This window comes from Petaurus breviceps, unplaced genomic scaffold (genome assembly GCF_028583685.1).
Source record: "Petaurus breviceps papuanus isolate PSGF00001 unplaced genomic scaffold, PetGlider_PUasm1.0 98, whole genome shotgun sequence".
Lineage (NCBI taxonomy): Eukaryota > Metazoa > Chordata > Mammalia > Diprotodontia > Petauridae > Petaurus > Petaurus breviceps.
In genome coordinates this window covers 34,970,458-34,989,999 of record NW_027187460.1, presented here as the reverse complement: position 1 = coordinate 34,989,999, position 19,542 = coordinate 34,970,458, and the positions used below count along the sequence as shown (strand labels likewise).

At 41.9% G+C, this 19,542-nt stretch overlaps 1 protein-coding gene across 3 annotated transcripts in view; it reads left to right on the top strand.

Moving 5' to 3' along the window:
- Window positions 1–3,947: 3,947 nt before the first annotated feature.
- COL14A1 (collagen type XIV alpha 1 chain) overlaps window positions 3,948–19,542 on the top strand; it is a 253,970-nt gene continuing 238,375 nt past the window's right edge. For 2 of the 3 annotated variants that reach the window (XM_069081352.1, XM_069081353.1), the window contains exons 1-2: window positions 4,573–4,809; window positions 19,418–19,539. In XM_069081352.1, coding sequence (XP_068937453.1) covers window positions 4,772–4,809; window positions 19,418–19,539 — 160 coding nt within the window. In that variant the 5' untranslated portion in view covers window positions 4,573–4,771. Of the gene's footprint in view, window positions 4,178–4,572; window positions 4,810–19,417; window positions 19,540–19,542 lie in introns of those variants that run through there. The other variant, XM_069081354.1, reaches the window with a different exon arrangement.

Genomic DNA, 19,542 nt, shown 5'->3' with positions numbered 1-19,542 from the left:
TGATTTAAAATAATTGAAATTTACATATAATGTAAAATGTAAACGAATCAAAAAGAGTTATGAAAATATTTTAGGGGAACTCTACCTCTTTAATGCAGTGGACATTCCCCATGGCTATTTGGCAAACATTATTACATCCCCATGACTCAAAAGGTACTCGAGGAGAACAGAGGTTAATTTCCTATGCAGTTTTAGAAAACATTTTAACAACTTGAAAATTTCAGTAGGGTGCCAGGTCTGGAGTCAAGAAGACTCATCTTCCTGAGTTCAAATTTGCCTCAGACACTTACTAGTTGTGTGACTCTGGGCAAGTCACTTAACCCTGTTTTCCACAGTTCATCATCTGTAAAATGAGCAGGAAAAAGAAATGGCAAACCACTCCAGTTTCTTTGAAAACCCCAAATGGGATCACAAAGAGTTGGACATAACTAGACAACAATAATTTCCCCATGAAGTCTTTTATGATAGCCAGATGTGCAACCCATAGGTTCTAATCAACATCTGTCTAGCTCAAAACATCTAAGAAAGTTTCTCCATTATCTGTGTGCCAGAGTTTAATTGTAGTTCTGACTGAAGGCAGATTAATAGATTTGAATCAACGGTCATTCTTTCTTCTAGCTCAAAGATTCAATGATATTTAGATAGTGGGAAAAATTCCCCTTACTTTTACCCTTAGGCAGAAGAGATTTACAGGGTATAATTTCTGGTTCTTCAGAAAGATCTCAGGCCCTTCCCAAACCCACCCTCTTTCATTCAACCATTTGCTGATGCCTGAAATTCCAATCACTCAGTAAGTATTTATTAAACAAATACTGTGTACCTACTATTGTGTTATATAGAAATGAAGTTATTCATAAAGTCATAGACCATCATCAGAACTGGAAAGAACCTCAGAAATCATCTGGTCTAACCTCTTCTTTTTACAGATCAAGCATTTTAAGTTCTAAATGTGAAAGATGAAGTGATATGACCAAAAACATAGAAGTAGTTAATTGCAAAACTGGAACTAGACAGATCTGGGAATAGAGACAGAGCTCTTGGATCCTGGGTAGGGCTCTTTTCATTAAAGGATATTTGCTTATGCTTTATGCCAGAATGCTCCTAGGCCAACCGAAGTGGTGAGATTTCAAATTTGCTGGAAAGGTCCTTAATGCACCATCAGGACTGTATTACTTAGCTTAAGGCTTTATTTCCTATAAAAATGCAAATACCCTTGAAATGGCAACTGCATGGTAAAGCGGAAAGAATTCTGAAGTCAAGAAGACCTGAATTCAAATTCATCTGCAAAGATTCACTAGCTATGTGACTCTGGGAAACTTGATATCTCTTAGCTTCAGTTTTCTCAGTCCAGCAAACAGTGGTGATGTGAGATGTTCATGACATTTAATTCTGGGAATCTTTTGATAATGATTGAACTCATGGAAGCTGATGAAATCATCCAGAGAGAAAAAGAAGATCCATATTCTGGGGGATGCCCAGCAAATCAGACAGAAGAAGAATGACAATCTAGCAAAAGAAGGAAGCATCCAGGAGAAGGGTGTTGGTGTTAGTCATTATTGTCAACAGTTTCAAAAAGAGCAGAGAACACAAATAGAATGAAAGAAGTCTTGAATTTAGCAGTTTTGTAATTTTGGAGAAAGCAATTTCAGGGGATGAATAGGGATAGAAGTCAGCCTGCAAGGATTTGTGAAATAATTGATAGATTAAGCAATAGACAAGGGGTACAGATAACTTTTGTTTTTAGGAATTTGGTTGTGACCAGGCTATAGAAAGATAATTTGAGGGGATGGCAGGGTCAAATGCAGTGGGTTTTTTTGTTTTTTGTTAATTTTGTTTTTAGGATAGAGTCTTGGTCAGGTCAAGCAGTTAAGTGGGCAGTGGATAGAATGCCAGGCCTGGGGTCAGGAGAAGTCATTTTCCTGAATTCAAAACTGGCTTCATACACTTACTAGCTGTGTGATCCTGGGCAAGTCACTTAACCCAGTTTGCCTTAGTTTCCTCATCTGTAAAATGAACTGGAGAAGGAAATGGCAAACCATTCCAGTATCTTTGCCAAGAAGATTTCAAACGGGGTCATGATGAGTCAGTCGCACAGGACTGAACAACTAGCACTAACACGGTCAGGTTTGTGGGTAGTTCGGAAGGAACCAATCAAAGGGCCAGGAAAAATGGAAGCTGAGAGTGAGTGACGGGAGACAAAAGCTCTACCTGGAGGGGGAAGGGATGAGATCAATGGCACAAGTGGAGGAGTCGACCATGGCAAGTATGACACCTTGCTTGCCCAGAGACTCTAGCAAAGGTAAACACTTTGCGACCTTCTTCGTTTTTCTTACGACCAATCCAGAAAGTGAGCATGTGTCGGAGAGCTCTTGTCAATTCCACTTGCCTCAGATTCAACTTTAAATTCGACCCATGCAGACACAAGGTGGCGCCCGGGTACTTTTTAACTGTGAGTTGGTTCCGGCTTGTACTCGTGGCTTTTCTCCTCGAAAGCACTGCTCGCAGAATGACCCCTGAGAATTGCATTAACTGAAGCGCAGATGTGAACCGGTGCCCAAGGGGCCACCTGCTTCCTCCTTGCCCCCTAGATGTGCAGTAGACTCCCAGATTGAAAGTGACCAAAGGAATTCAGGGCGGCGGCGTGTGTGTGGGGGGGGGGGGGGGGGGGGTTGTGTGTGTGTTGGGGGGAGGGGGGAAGCTTATTGGAGTTTGGGACGCTGATCCAAGCTAGGCGCTGTTTCGTTCAACTTTAACTGGAGCCAGGATGGGGCACCTCTCCCGGGAAGACAACTGAGGGGTGGTGGCGGACTTTGCGTATGCTAGGGCGCTGGGAAAATCCCTCAACACAAGGGAAGCGGAAAGAACCTTGCAGAAACACTGAGGTTTTCGCCTTCTTCCTCCAGCCCCTCCAGCCCCCACCCCTCCGAGGTGCTATCTGGCGGTACTTTTTCCTATAGATTGCTTGGTCTTCAAAATTCACTGCCTCCGCCCCGTAAATCTCTCCATCTAGTCTTTGTGTGGGAGTAATTTACGCTTGGCTAAGAATACGAGCAGCTTCACAAACCCGGACTCTATTAGGCACTCTCCCCAAATACTGAGTGGCATTCACAGATAGTGGACAAAGAGTGGGTGGCAGGGAAATGCCACTTGCACCAGCAGCTACCATGGGCCCCTGTTCTCTCTATAACGAAACAGTGGGCTACATTTATTACTCTTTGAGGGACGCGGGAAAGCCCGGCGGGTGCTGTCTTTGTATCCCCGACGCCTTGAATATAGGAGGCGCTTAATAAGTGCCGGGATTGGATTGGGGAAGCCAGGAGTCTCATTCTCTTGCCCCTCCCCCCCCAACAAGAGAGAAGACTTTTATTTTCTTTCCAAATCTACCTTTTTTTGGGAGATTGTAGAATTCTTGGTTCCTGCGAGAAAGCCTAGGACAATTTCTCTCTCTCCCCGCTCCCCCACCCCCACGTAGAAGCAAACCACGTAGAAGCTGGCTAGAATACTACCGTAGTCTACAATCCTAAGGGATTTTGCGGGTAGTGGGACGGGGTGGGGGACATATCCACGGGAATAAAAAAGAGAGAAGCCAGGAGTGTCTTGGGAAGTTCCAGCACCTGCGAAAATACGTCGGTTGTAAAATTCCTTATATCCTCGTGTCTCCCTTCAGAGTCCAAAACCCAGCTTTAGAAAAATGTGTGACTTATTTAGAGAGTAGAGCCCCAAACGTTTGCGTGCTTAAAAGTACACCTTTCCCAGCCCACATCTCAGGGATGGAGGGGGACTAGCCAGCCCGGCACCCCAAAGCAAGGACCACTTCTTGAAATCTCTCACAGTTGGGGGTGGGGGTGGGGTGAAGAGTGGGAGGAGGAGGAGGAGTGGGGAGTCTGTGTAGGGATGGATGGTGATTTATCCCTCCTCTCTCTCCACCCCACCCCACCCCCCACTCCCAGGAGCCCCCTCCCTCCCTTAGCCTTCCGCTCTATAATTGGCCGCCTGGTTTTCTGCCTCTTTCTTCTTATCAGATCCAGGTCTCCCAGAAGGAGGGAACAGCTGGAGAGAGACCCTAAAACACATCCTGGAGTCAGGGAACTGGAGGAGAGAAAGGAAGAAGCTAAGAGAAAAGAGGGAGAGAGCAAGTCCTGGGATAGTCCTCGGCAGAGCTCTGTTCTTTTCCCAGGTACCAAGAGTCCCCCACCCCCACCCCCACCCCAAGTACCTTGCCCTTGCACAGGTCAGTTTCAAGCTTCTTTTCCCTTCATTTCCTAGCCTCCTCTTTGAAAGTCTGAGAGTCACCTGTCAACTTCTTAACATCTCCCAACCCTTCTCAGCTCCAGTTCCCGGAGGAGAAAAAGTGGGGAGGGATGGTAATTATTTGTTTCAAGGCAATATCCTTGGGCTTCTGTAAGACTGCACGTTTGGAGCATTGGAGATGGACAGGCTTGGGGGATTTCAGGGGAGGGATTTTTGTTTGTTTTGCTGAGTTTGCCGTAGGAGAGTCCTTAATAATGACGCTAGTTCTGCATGGCCTCCTGTTCGGGTAGACACACACACAAGCGCACACTACGCACACTTGCACATACGCACGCTTGCACCCCTTCTCGGATGCTTGGGCAGGCAGCGGTTGAGAAGAAAGAGGAGGTCTTAGAGGCTTGATGCTTAGGGACAGGGACTTGGATCTGGGCAGTACTTCCCCGGGCGTGAGGCCAGGATAGCTGGATGCCCTGATCCGTCTGATCTCTGAAGAAGAGGCTGCTTCAAAGCCAAGCCTTGGATGGGTTGGAAGAAGAGGGGGAGAGGTCTTTCCCCGAGGTATGCTGGAGAGTTCTCTCTACTCGGGCATTCCATTCCCTTCTCTCTTTCCTTTCCCTCCCTCTTTCATTCTCCTGTAGTGAGACACATACCCAGACCCGAGCTGTGCCTTCCTCTCCTGACTTCAATCAAGACTTACATCACTGTGAATGTGTTTAGTGGGGGAAGTAGTGTCACTGGGTGAGAACTGGGTCCACGGGTGAAAGAGGGCATGAGCAGAGGAGGTCTCTGGAATTCTTAGTAGCTGAGAGACTCTCTAGGCTCTAGCTTCTCTTGGCCACCAGGATGATGTGGGTTAATGGTCTTGGCATGCTGCTTGGAACTTGACTCTTCTCTCCAACTTGAGGGAATCAAGGAGTCATGACCTGCTCTGGCTTGGAGCTTGCACGATTCTGATTCTCTTTTGGGCATTTGGGTTTAAGGTTTGAGGGAGTGGAGGAGAGATTGAGTGATTGGAGATGGACCTATATGTGGTTGGGAGAACTCAGCTAAGTTTCCAGTGGGTGGTCTGGAATTTCATTAAAAAACTATTGCTGAGATCTACTGAGGGAAAGTGGCTTAAGAAGACCCTGAGGGCCTCTAAAAAATTTCTTCAAAAAGATGATGTGAAAGTCAACCACTGGCCCTGGTCCCTGGGTCAACTCAGTCCCAAGGGGCCTCCTCCAAAGACAAATCTTTATTTAAAATGTAAAATGGGGTTTTTTTGGGGGTGGGGGAAGTCTCTCAGATGAGGCCCCTGAGAAAGCTATTCCTTTTGCCACTAAACACATTTCTGCTGTTGGAGGTGGGGAGGGTTTAGGGAGTGGAAGATTCCTTTAGAAAAGAGAGGTACCTTAGAAAAGTTAATCATTCTTCAGATGCTAATAAAGAAAATTATTTCATTTATTTATTTTAAACTCCATCTGTCTTGCTGTTGAATTACTAACCATAGACAGGAGACACAGAGGTGTTAGAACTCTATCCATCCCCTGTATTCTTCTCTATCCTATGATCCTTTTCTACTTTGGATCTCTTGCTATGAGGACCTTCTGTCCTATTTGAGGAGGTGGGTGACAAAGTGACTGGGATGCAGGCACATAGACAAGCTCAATAAATGCTTGGTGAATGAATGAAGGTCACATGAACCCATCCTTGTCCAGAGGCTTAGATGGTGTGTGTGTGTGTGTGTGTGTATGTGTGTATGTGTTTCATTAGGCAGATACTGGCAAGAGGTTATAGCTTTTTTGCATCTACTCCCAAGTATTTGACTTCTTATTCGGGCACTAAAGTAACTTTTCCCTTTGTAATAACCCTGGGGAAAATCTTACAAAATCTCCATTCTGCCTGGGGAACCCTTTCTGGCTCCAAGGGATCCTGGTTTAGAGTGAACCTGAACCTCCATTGTAGCCTAGCCTCCTAGGGGTCCTTTAGATAGAACAAAGTCCAGCAGACCAGGCTTCTCAGAGCCACCTGGGATAGTATTCTTTAGTCTTGCCCTGAATGCTAGGGATGGTTTTAGACCTGCTTCAGGAAGAAGAGAAGACCCCAGATGGTACTTGCTGATTCTCAGATATTCCTGTTAGAAACAATTAAAAATTTTTCCAGCAGAATTAGAATAATAGAATATTAGGACTGGAAAGAACCATTGGGATTGTCTAAACCAACACCCTCATTTTAAAGATGAAGCTAGTGAGGAAAAGCATTGATGAGTCATTTAAAGAACCAGGAATAGAACCCAGATTCCTAATTCAGTGTTCTTTCCTCTAGACCAGGGATAACAAACTCAAATACAAACAGATCCCTACAGGCTGAATATTGACTTGAAAACCACAAATTAACATTATATATATATATATATAGTATTATATCTTTATTTATTTTGTTAAATATTTACCAATTACATTTTAATCTAGTATTGGGAGAGAAGAGTTTTGAGACCCTTTGCAGGTGAATTTAGTACCTTTGTTCAAGGCCATTCTGCTATGTCACTTGCTCTAATCTATCGACCTTATACCTCTTCACAAATTTATGGAACCAGCTAGGGCTCACCTTATGAAGAGTCAGAGCAGGTGGTCATCTATATGGGAAATCCACCTTCCCATTCCTAAATATATATCCCATACTAATTGAACTTCCACCATTAGAGAGTCATTCTTTTGAGTTTAAAGAGATTTCCAAGTTTCTTGAATCAGTTATTAAAAGGCTATTTAAATACCTCATTCTCATTATGATTCTAGTGCCAAAATAATACTTCTCTTTTATCTAATGCAGAAATATTTAACCTTTTCTGTGTCTTGGTCTCCTTTGGCAGTCTGGTGAAGCTCAGGATAATGTTTGTTGCTTACATTCACAGTGGAAAGAAATGCTACATTTTAAATTGAATATATTTTACTTTTCCCCAATTACATGTTAAAACAATTTATAATGTTTATTTTTTAGTAAAGTTTTGAGTTGCAAATTCTATTTCTCCCTCTCTTCCCCCCTCCCTGGGATGGTAAGCAATTAGATATAGGTTATATATGAAATCATGTAAAACATTTCCATGTTATTTTTTACAAGAAGACTTGAATAAAAGAAAAAGAATGAAATAAAGTGGAAAATAGCATGCTTCAGTCAATATTCAAATAATATCAGTTCTTTCTATGGAGACAGATAGTATACTTCATCTTTAGTCCTTTGGGGTTGTCTTAGATCATTGTATTGCTGACAATAGCTGAATCATTCACAATTCTTCATTGAACAATATTACTGTAACTGTGTACAGTGTTCATCTGGTTTGTCTCATTTCACTTCATGTCAGTTCATGTAAGTCTTTCCAGGTTTTTCTGAAATCATCCTGCTTGTCATTTCTTATAGCACAATAATATTCTATCACAATCATATACCACAGCTTGTTTAGCCATTCCCCAATTGATAGCCATCCCTTCAATTTCCAATTCTTAGCCACCATAAAAAGAGCTGAAATGCTACATTTTAACTAAAGGTTAGTGAAAAGTAAGTATTTTTTTCTCATCCAAGGTCACCAATACCCTGAAACCTATCCTCAGATTCCATAAGGGGTTCATGGACCCTACATTAAGAACCCTTGATCTAATGTTTGCACATTTTCCTCTCACCAATATTGTGAAGTGGGTATATGCTCATCATCTCCATGTTATAGAAAAGGACACAGTCTCAGGGAATTGAAGTGACAGCCTTGGCTAATCTAGCTAGTTAGTGGCAAAGCTAGAATGAAAATCAAGGTTATCTTAATTCACAAATTCAAATCCAAGGACATTGCCCCTTTCATTACACCATGACATTTTTTTTTTGCATATTTTAGGAGTTAGCCAGAAGAGTCACATGACTATCATCTGATATAACATATTCAGAAACAGAAATTAGATGTTTTGAAGATCAGGTCATCCACAAACTGAGTGGCTGAATATTACTGAACTAACACATTAGCTGGGGTTAGGACATTCTCTTTGGGAATAGAACCCAGGGTAAATTCCTGTGGGAAAAGCAGGGGTCAGAAATAGGTTGAAGAACCAAAAAAGAGATCACATGGGTCTGAACACAAATTTTGCCTATTCATAGGGACAGCCTTGGAGTCAACCACATGAAAGCAGGTCTTTCTCTTACCGAATAACAGAATTTCAAAGAAGAAACTTCCAAGGCTATCTAGTTCAATCCATACTGGAAAAAAAAAGATCCTCTCCCCAACAAATGGTCATTCAGTGTTTTCTAGGAGACCTAGAATAAAGAGAAACTTAGTATCTCTTTCTATTGATACTCTCTTTTAAAAAAATATATTTATATTGATTTTTATGTCTCTTGCATTTTCTCTTCCCTAATACCCCCTTCCCACATTTTCCATTGCATTGATGTACCTTAATTTAGTCATTCCTGATTTTTCTGGTCACATAATGATGATGATGATAATAGCATTTATGTAGCACTTCAAGGTTTGCACACACACACACACACACACACACACACACACACACCTGAACAAAATCCCATTTGTTCACTTTGTTTCCAGTGAGTGGATTTTCTTAATGACTGACCACTCTTTCTTTTGTCTTGAGAGATTCCATAATCACTTGGTTTCTCTCTTTTTCTGCTTCCTCTGACTCCCAATCCTCATTTTTCTCCTACAATAGAAGACTTCTTTTATGATCCTAAGGTCATAGATCCCAGGACATTGAAAGGTTTAGAACTGAAATGACCCTAGAGACCATCTAGTCCAAACCCCTCATTTTACAGATGAGACAACTGAGGTCTAGAGTATTTAAGTGATTTGGCCAAGTCACACATCAAGTAAGTAGCACAGCTGTGATATAACTCAAATCTTCTAATTCCAAAGCCAGTATTCTTTTTATTTTAAAAAAAATTTTTAACAAGCACAGAAGTCAATATTTATTTAGATTTTTTTATAATTCTCATTCTCAAAATGAAAATTTCTTTCTTTTTTTGTCTTTTTTTTGGGGGTGGGGTAGATGGCAGGGCAATTGGGGTTAAATGACTTGCCCAGTGTCACATGGCTAGTTTTTTGTGTTCAGTATCTGAGGCTGGATTTGAACTCAGATCCTCCTGACTCCAGGGCCAGTGCTCTATTGACTAAGCCATCTAGCCACCCCTCAAAATGAAATTTTCAATTCACAGGCATTTATTTCAGTCTTTCCCACATCCCAACCCTGAACAGGAAAGCAAAACAAAACAAAATCTACCTAATAAATATGGATAATCAAGGATAAAAAATTCCCATGTAAACTATTTACAAAAGTGGGTGTGTATCAGGGGTAGCTGGAGACCTATAACATAGTATGACACTGGACACTGGGGTAGATTGCCAGTGGCTCCCCAGTTGCTCCAGCCATTCTTTGGGGTAGAGTCTTGGTGGGCTATGTAGGTACTCCAGAGGGTCTGGCTGGGGAAGTAGAGAGCGGAGCACCCTGGCAGGGGTTGTTGGAGACTGGAAAGAGGAGTGATCTGGAGGTGGAATGACTTGTTGATCCCAGATTGCTGCCTTCTGAGTGCAAATTTCCCTCTCACTCTGACTCCAACCTGCCTGGACTTCCAGGATCTTTTGCATATTTTGGGTGTGTCGATACAAAGCATTCATAACATCGGTCATAGCATCTAGCCTGGTGTGCAGTTTCTTGACTTCCTGACGCAGCATGGCCAATTCAGAAGATGTCTGGTGGTGGTAAAAAGTGGGACCAAGACTTCCTTGGGGACAAGGTCTCTTGGTCCTGCCTGAGGTCCCTGGGGAATCCAGAAGAAGCCTCCTCTTGCTCCCGGAGCTCTTTGCTTTACCAGAGTCAGGCAGATGGTTTAAGTTCCCGATGACTATGCTGGTCTGAGTGTCATCTTCTTCATTATAGCATTTATCTCCTTCTTCACTTGTTTGATATCTCGAGCCACTGGTCCAACAGTCTTCAGCCCAGAGTAATGGCATCTCTGACTCCTCATTGACCTTGAACTCCTGCACTTCAGTGTCCTGGACATTTTCTTTGGAGGTGCTCAGTGGGTCCATGAGAAAGCTAGCCCCCACCTCCACAGACACTTCACTGGGGGGGTCCTCGCTGCAATGATCTCTTGATTTAATCCTGACAGATTCTGGAAGCTTCTTTCTAGCTCTTCTGAGCTTGTGTGCCCACTGAGGAACCTTGCGTTGTCTTGGTCTCATGGCAAACGGCGAGATTTTGACAGGTGGACAGGATGTAATGAACTCTGGCTGTCTCTCCAGGCTCTAAAACCTGTGTCAGCTTCTTGGCAGCCCTACAGAAACAGGACCAAATGTGATGAGCTCTTCCTCACTCTGGGGACCTTGCAAGTCCAAAGGATTCAGGCCTGCCTCAGATTGGTTTTTATCTAGGTCCAGGGAGTGAGTTCACAACTGCTAGAGGTATGAATTCCTAGAGGTGTGAATACTGTTTGTAAGGACTAAGTCTGGTATAGATTGTTGAAGGGTCCTTAACTCCTCCCAAAACTAAGTCGTGGGAGATCATACCTGCTAGAGGTGTGAACTCAAATTGCTTCCAGTGAGTAGCATAACAGTGCTGAAGTTTGGAATCTTGGCTTCTGGGTCCTAAAGAATACATGTCTAAATGTGTTGAATTCTGGTGTTTTTTTGTTTTTTTTTTAGCTCCAAAATGTGTCACCCTCTTGGGAGATCTGCGTATCAAAATCCAAAACCAGTATTCTTTCACAAGTTTCAGCTACCTCTCTGTGTGTTGGTGGTGCCTCAGTTTCTCTCTGTAGTTCTGACTTCCTTCTGGGTCCCAAACACACATCTCAGACTGCCTATAAAACATTTTCCCATGGCTGTCCTAAGTCTCTGTAGTAGGCTTTATTATTGTAGTAGTTTTGTCAGGCTCCATGCCCTGAACCCTTCTAACCTTATCAAATGTCAATGATTCCATTAAAAGAGTCTTAGGAGCCATTAAGAGGAAGGCCAGACCATGCTTTACTGTTCAGATGAGGCCACATCTGGGAAATTAACCTCAGTTCTGGGCATGAGGTTTTAGAAGGGACATTTATGAGCTGAAAAATGTCAGAAAAAGAGCAGCCAGAAATCGGGGAGGACTGGACACCATACCATACAAAGAGAAAGGATGAGAATCTGATAGCTGAATTTAATTATTTAAAAAGCTGTTATATGACAGATTGGTGAGACTTGTTTCGCTTTGGCCACTAAATGGAGATTTGGGAGTAATGGGTGGAAGCTGTAGAGAGGCAAATGTCACTCTGTTTAAGGGGGGGAGGGGAAAGACACCAAAACACCAACAATAAGAATCAGTCCTGAAGTGAAGGGCTCTTCTCTCTCTCCCCTCCTCCCACTGGCAGAGACTGGTTGCCCACATTTTGGGAGAAGCTGTAGAAGGGATTCCAGGAATAGTTTGGACCAGGTGCTGGCTGAGATCTCTTCTAACTCGAAGGTTTTGTGATACTAAACTCATTTTTAGGGTTCCTTCTATCCCCTGCCTTGGGCTAAAATGGGGTCCCAAATATTCAGAGGGATCTTAGTCTGAAGGTTGGAGTGGGGTCCTAAATAATGTCCAAATAGTCCGGAAAGTTGAAGCTAGATAGAACTGGCAGTAGGTATCAAGGACTGAAGTAATGGGAATCAGGAGTAACCCCATTAGAGGCCCATTTACTGGTAGTCTGAGTTATCTAAGCCATAGTGAGACTGTCAATTACTGTGTTTCCTGTGCGACCTTAGTGGTTTGTCCTACATCTGTAAGCTTGAAAGAGAACCTTACCAGTTCTTTACCTCTACTGAATGGATTGCTGAGATAATATTTGTCCAAAAATTTCTTGGCAAGGCCTTTTCTATGGAAGGTATAGGAGCAGAGGAGGACAGCCAGACTTTTTGTAAAGTATTCATTTGTTCATTCATCAATTATGTATAGAGTGCTTAAGTACTGTATTAAGTACTTTGGGGATACAAAGGTAAGAAGCCCATGGAATGTGTCCTCAAGGAAATCTAATTGTGGGTTCTCCAGAAACACACTCCCACAGACGCAGAAATTCAGACTTGTTCTTTCGTGTGTGTAGAGATCTCCCCATGTGTAAGATCTCTTCCCCATTCAGAACCTCAACTCCTCTGAACTCATAGTTTTAGAGAATTGACAAAAAACAGAGACCAAGGGAAACATCTAAATATGAAAAATCCAACAGATTCATGTAGAAAACAGGTACAGTGCCTGTGGAAGTAAAAGAATAGGGTTGTTGTTTTTTTCAGGTGGGTCAGGGAGCAGAGAGTTCTCTGGAATGATGTTCCCCAGCCTTCATATAGTGGTGAGAGCTTGAGGTTCAAATCTCCACATTAAATTTGCATTGCCGTAGTTTCCGGCTAGTGGAGCCTGGGGCACATTTTTCTGTTAGAGTATCATTCAAAGACAGGTATTAGAAGCCTTGTCCGGGCTCTCACAGGATGTACTGGTATCAGGACTTGAACTCAATGCTTCCTACTTCCTGGGACAGTTCCTTATCCAGCTAATCTATCTGGTTAAAAAAAAAACATATGAGCAGTGACCTGAAAGGGAAAAACAGTCCCATAAAAGAAGAGATTCCTAAAAAAGCAAACAGCCTATGTGGGAGGGGAATGTTGTCTATAACCTGAATTGGGCCTCCTTTCGTACTCCCCCCCCCAGCACTCTGCTACTAGGGGTGGGGCTAAAGACACATCTTAAAGCACCAGGAAGTAGCATCTTTCTGAATTCCTTCCAGCCATCTGCTCCCTGAAGCAAGGAAGGGTCCCCCATAGGTGGTTGCTCTGATTTTGCCATAAAGAACAACACAGAACCAAATTCAGTGAATCAAAGACTGTCTGACATGCTATGTGTCTGAGACTGGTCCAGTTTTTACAGATGCCTTTGTGTTTGCATCAGTACTGGCCATCCTGGAGTTACCAGGGACAGGGGGAGTCCGAGTTCATCATTCTTGGAAAATCCAAATCAGTCCTGGAAAATTCCTTAGACACTGGGGAAAGATTTAGAGGCTGGGTGGGGAGAGCAAATTGTCTCAGGGTCCCCAGTCCCCAGATTTGAGCTATTAATGAAGCCATTTCCCAGCACACTTAACCAAGTGATACAGTGCATGTACCCAGAATTGCTTTGGTCTGTGTGTAATTTTCTTAGCTCAGTTTACCATACAGTAGGTACTTAGGAGAATGCTGACATTGGTCTTCTGCACATGTTAGAATCTAGATGTCCCAGATGGAAAGGAACTTAAAGACTGTCTAGACTAGGGGTTCTTATCCTTTTCTGTGTCCTGGATACCTTTCCCAGGCTAGTGAAGTATATGGACCCCTTCTCAGAGTAAGATTTTTTAAATGTATAAAACAAAATGCAGAGGATTATCAAGGAAGCTTATTAAATTAAAATACAGTTATCAAAACAGTTTCTTTAAAAAAAAAAACAAAGTTTACAGATCTCAGGCTTAGAACTGCTGACCCTCTCTAACCACTTCATTTGAAAAAGGAGGTAACTTAGAACTGAGAGTTGATAGACTTGCCCAAAGTCATGTCAGAGCTGAGATTCAAACACAGGCTCTCTGATTGTAAATCTAAAGCTCTCTCTAACATATCATAATGGCCACCAGAGCTCTGATGCTACCCTAGCAGCATTTTAGGGCTTGTTTTTGATTTGGTTTGACTGCTAATTGTGTAATGCTAATGAAAGAGCTTGTGAATCTTGATGTGAAGGGTAATGCATTCATTTCTGACAATATCAAGTCCTCTGGTATTTATTTTAAACATTTTACAACCTGGCTGTTCAGGTGTTTCAGTTGTATCCAACTCTGTGGTTTCATTTTGGGTTTATCTTGGCAAAGATACCAGAGTGGTTTGCCGTTTCCTTCTCCAACTCATTTTACAGATGAGGAAACTGAGGCAAACAGGGTTGAATGACTTACCTAGAATCACACAGCTAGTAAATGTCTGTGGCCATATTTGAACTCACAAAGATGAATGAGTCTTCCTGATTCCAAGCCCAGTGCTCTATCCAATGCATGGTGTTTCCAATAAGAATAAAGATTGTCCCCAACATTCTTATCCAGAATTTCAAGGTCTTGGCAGAAAACTTTGGGAAAAACTGAAACCTCCACTTAGTCTAATGTGATGTTAGTCATCCTAATAAACATTGTTTGAAAAGAAAGAAAAGAAAAAATAAACCCAAACTGGGGCCACAACTGTTTTTAGTAAAAAGCAAACTAAATAAATAAAAGCAATTTTCCAGTACTCACACCTCCAAAACCCCCAAACTCTACCAATTCAGCTTCAAGAAGATTTGGCAAAGTCTGAATGCACCCCAGGTTTATTTATTTGTCTTAATAACAAAGCATGCCATGAAGATTAGCATTATGTATTCTATATTTATTATTGCTTCTATCACCTTGCAATGGAAATTGTGATGGTGTTGATGGACATGGTAGAAGGTTGCTTGGTTTTATTTGGGGATTTGTGAGCAACTCTTTCTTTCCTTCTGTTGGAATTTCATAGTATACTATATGATGAATAATTCTTGGCTGAAAACACAAAGATGGCCCTTTTCTTCATCATCTTCTCTTGGCTTCTGATAAAAAAAAATTATTTTTAAATATTTGGGAAAAGGAATAGTAAAAGACAAAACTCATTACTTCTAGGTCATATAGCTTTTCTTCACCAGATTTGCACTTTCAGCTACCTATACTTCAAGTTGGACTTCCCATGGATAAATCAAAATCAATGTGTCCAAAATCAAACTCATGATCTCTTCCCCCCCCCCCCAACCCTAGCCTTCTTTTGAATTTCTCTATTACTGTCAAAAGTCTCACCATCTTCCTATCTTGCAACCTGGGTGTCGTTGTTCACTTCTCTCTCTGTTCCAAGTCCTGTCAATTTTACTTTCAAAACATCTCTCATAACATCTTAATACTTCATTTCTTTTCCCTCCTCCAATACTGCCATCATCTTGGTGAAGATTTTCATCACCTCACAACTGGACTATTGTGGCATCTATGTAAAGCCTCTTCTCACTCCAGTCCCTCCTCCACTCAGCTGTCAAATTAATCTTCTCAAAGTCCAGGACACTATACTTTTTAAGGGTCAGCTAGATGGCACAGTGCATAGAGCACTGGTCCTGGAGTCAGGAGACCTGATTTCAAATTCAACTTCAGACACTTATATGTTGTGTGACACTGGGTGAGTCACTTAACTGTTCTTGCCTCTGTTTCCTCATCTGTAAAATGGACTAGAGAAGGAAATGGCAAACCACTCCAGTATCTATGCCAAGAAAACTCCAAATGGGGTCATGACGAGTCAGACACAACAAAAAGTACAGTACTGGGGCAGCGAGGTGGTGCAGTGAATTGAGCACCAACCCCGGAGTCAGGAGGACCTGAGTTCAAATCCGACCTCAGACACTTGACACACTTATTAGCTGTGTGACCTTTGGCAAGTCACTTAACCTCATTTGCCTTACCTTCCCCCCTCCAAAAAAAAAAAGTACAGGACTGATAAATGTCACACCTCTACTCAGTAAGCTCCAGTGATTCTGTCAGTTCCAGGATCAAATATAAAATCCTCTGCTTGACTTTTAAATCCCTTCACAATCTGGTCACTCCTATCTTTCTAGTCTTGTGTCTTACTTTCCCCAGTATTCTGCAATCCAATGATACTGACTTCCTTACCTTCTGTTCTTCCAAGAAGGCACTCAGTAACTCCTTATTCTTTGCAAGTTCACTAGCTGAACACTTAGCCTGGAATGCTCTCCCTCCTCAACTCTACCTCTTGTTTCTAAGGCATGTCTAACTCTTCGTGACTCCATTTGAGGTTTTTTTGACAGAGGTACTGGAGTGATTGGTCATTTCCTTCCCCAGCTCATTTTACACTTAAGTAAAGGCACACTGAGGCATATAGGGTTGAGCCACTTGCCCAGAGTTGCATAGCTAGTGAGTGAAGCCAGATTGCAACTCAGGAAGATGAGTTTTCCCAACTTGTGATCCCACCACTGAGCTTTCCTTGACTTCAAGTCACTGCTAAAATCCCATCTTCTAATAAGAAACCCTTCATGATCCCCGGAGGGCAAGGACTGTTTATTGCTTTCCTTTGTATCCCCAGTCCTTGGGCCCGTTGTAGGTACTTAATAAAGGCTTATTGACTGACTTGACTGACTTATTTGGATGATTTTACTCTTTTCATTGGATAAAGGTTTGGCCCAGGGTAAGTAAGAATGAAAGTGATTCCTTCTGTGAAAGTTGTGGTGTGTCTCTCCATCTCTGTCTCTTTCTTCAGCTCTTATCTATCTCATTTCTTAACTATCTGCAAGGATTACATTATGCAACCACTCCCACCGGACACTTCTCCTGGCCTTCCTAGTTATGTATGCTCCCTCCTTCCTCTAATTATCCTGTGCATATTCATCTATGTCCAGATCGTATCTTTCCCATAGAGAGTACCTGTGGGCACTTTTTTTCTTTGTCTCTCTTTTTTTTTTGTATTGGTCCCAAAGCACCGTGGCTCCAATGTTGCATGCTTGGAACAAATGTTTGCTGGATGCTGCGGAAGTGAATCAGCATCACTCAGGGAAAAAGAGGCAGAATCAGGACTCAAATCCAAGTCCTTGGAGGTACTTTGGTATGGTGGAAAGAGTCTTGGATTGAGAGACGGAGGAGCTGGGTTCATATCCCAGCCTTCAATTAATAAACAATTATTAAGTACCTGCTGTGTGCCAATCACTGTGCTAAGTGTTGGGAATACAAAAAGGTAAAATACAGTCCCTGCCCTCAAGGAGCTTAAAACCTAAAGAGATGTGTTACTTGCTACCTAGGTAAAGTGAGCAAATCACTCAACCTCTCTGGGGTCAAGTATCCTCACCTCTCAAATGTGAGGGGTTGTACTAGATCAGGCATTCTGAGTCTTGTCTGTGTCCTGCCCCCTTTGGCAGTCTGCTGAATGATGTGGATCCCTTATCAGAAGAATAATGTTGTTCAGTACGTGACATGAAATACAGAGGATTACAGAGGAAATGAATTGTATTGAAATAGTTATAAAAGTGAAGAAAAAACAAAACAAATTCTTGGACCCCAGATTAAGAACGTCTGGATTAGATAATCTCCAAGGTCCCTCCAAGCTCTAAAACTATGATTTTTATGACTCCAAAGCTAGTTCGGTTTCCATTACACCACCCTTCAAGTTTACAAATCTCTGATAAACTAAGGCACGCCAAAGGATGAGTAACTGATAATGATTTAATGTGTAAAAAGAGTTAAGGCATTAATCCAAGGGAATTGGAATAAGTAAGAACTTTAGGTTTGGGGTCTGGCCAGAGTGGGCAGTGATTAATGAGTGGGGAGACCTTATACTTTCACCTTTCAGATGGCATCTACAGAGTCAAGTCAGCAGACTCAGAAAGTTGGCCTTGACCAAACAAGAAATTGTGTTATTTCACACTTATGTCTAGAAGGGAATTTGTAGGCTAAACAAACAAATAAAAACAAGAACTTCAGAAAGGATTCTCTTGTTCTTTTGTTTCAGGTCACTTTTTCCTGTTTACTAACAGGCAGTGGTATAAAGTTTAATTTTTGAACTTCCAAACAATTTACCTATTTATTTTTAAAAGGATCCCTCTCTGAACTGTCATGTCTATAAGCATCCTTACCTTATGCCCAATAGCACACATTTCTTTCCTGTATACCTTAGTGTGTCTAGGGTTGCTGGAGCCTTAGCTATATATGCCCCATTATGGCTACCTATTTCTTATTACCTCATTTGTCCCTGACATAGGGGAGACATTACAGACATTTTTTGTTGAGCTTTTGGGGAAGGCCTTAGGAGTCCTGCTCCAAAATAAACTCTAACAGTTTTAGACTTGCCTTTTAAGTAAGTGCTAAGCACACATGCTTTTTTTTTTTTAATAAGCTACTCCTTGACTAATTCTCATAAATGAAAATAGCAAAACCTGGAGAAGCTTGAGAAACAAGCTACAAATTGTTAGACAATAAGATCTTTGAGAATTCTTCAGTTTGGAGAAGAGAAGGCTGATGCCTGTTTCTATAACAGTCTTCAGGTATATATATGAAGTGAACTTTGCAATCCCAATTTCAAAAAGGTGCGAAGTGAGTCAATATTACATATATTTTCTGGTAGGAATGGAGGTAATATTTACCTGTCTAGTGTCCAAAGTAGGATTACCTAGATGGTGAAGGAATTAAAAATCATGTAATATGAAGATCAGTTGAGGAAACTAGGGATATTTATCCTGGAGAAGAGAAATTTGGTAGAGGCCTAAGGAAGTGTACAGATGCCCACCTGCCTGAGGGTGCTGTAGGAGGGATTTCTATTTTGAGTATGAGTTAGGCTAGATGATCTATGAGATTCCTTCTAATTCCCCAGATTCTATAATTTAATCTTTTATTAAATAAAACAAGTGGCTAATATCCCTCTCTTCCCAATGACCTGAAATCTCTCACAGCCTACACAATACCTTTGGATGCCCTTCTTTTGATCAGTTTTTATATTTAATATAAGATGACAGGTGAAGAGGTATATAGAATAGAGAAATAGCCTTGGAATAAAAAAGGCCTGGGTTTGACTCTTATTTCTAATACTTAAAAGATGTGTGACCATAAGCCAATATGGTTTTCTTTTTCTCTGAACTTCAATTTTCTCACCTCTAAAATGGAGAAAATAATACTTATAAAACCTATCTCGGGGGTTGTTTTGAGGCTCAATTCAATTCAATAAACATTTATGAAGCACCTACTATGTGTTGGGCACTGCAGATACAAAGTCAAAACCAAAATTACCTCTGCTCCCGAGAAACTTATGTTTTACTTGGGGTATCTAGCATGTACACAGATAAGTATATGCAAAATACACATAAATTAAATCCAAAGCAATTCCAGTGGCAGGTTATAACAACTGTGAAAACCAGGAAGGGCATCCTGCAGGTGGCACTTGAGATGAGCCTTGATGACAGTTTCAATGAAATAATGTTTTTGAGGCATTTTTTCCATTGCAAGGCAGTGCGTAAATGCCAGTCATCTTTGGTTTCTTTTAGGGGCACAGGGGGATCATTTGACTTGTTCCATCGACATGACTTTAAGTCAGTAATGTGTGTTCAGTTGTCTGAAGTGCTTCTGTGCTCTATGTTTCTAGGCTTGCTGAGACACCTCATGTAAAAGGGAGTAAGATGAAGACTTTTCAGTGCAAGACCTGGTACTGGCTGCTTCCAGCTCTGGGGGCACTTGTCCATTTCTCCAGCTATGTTGAGGGTCAAGGTA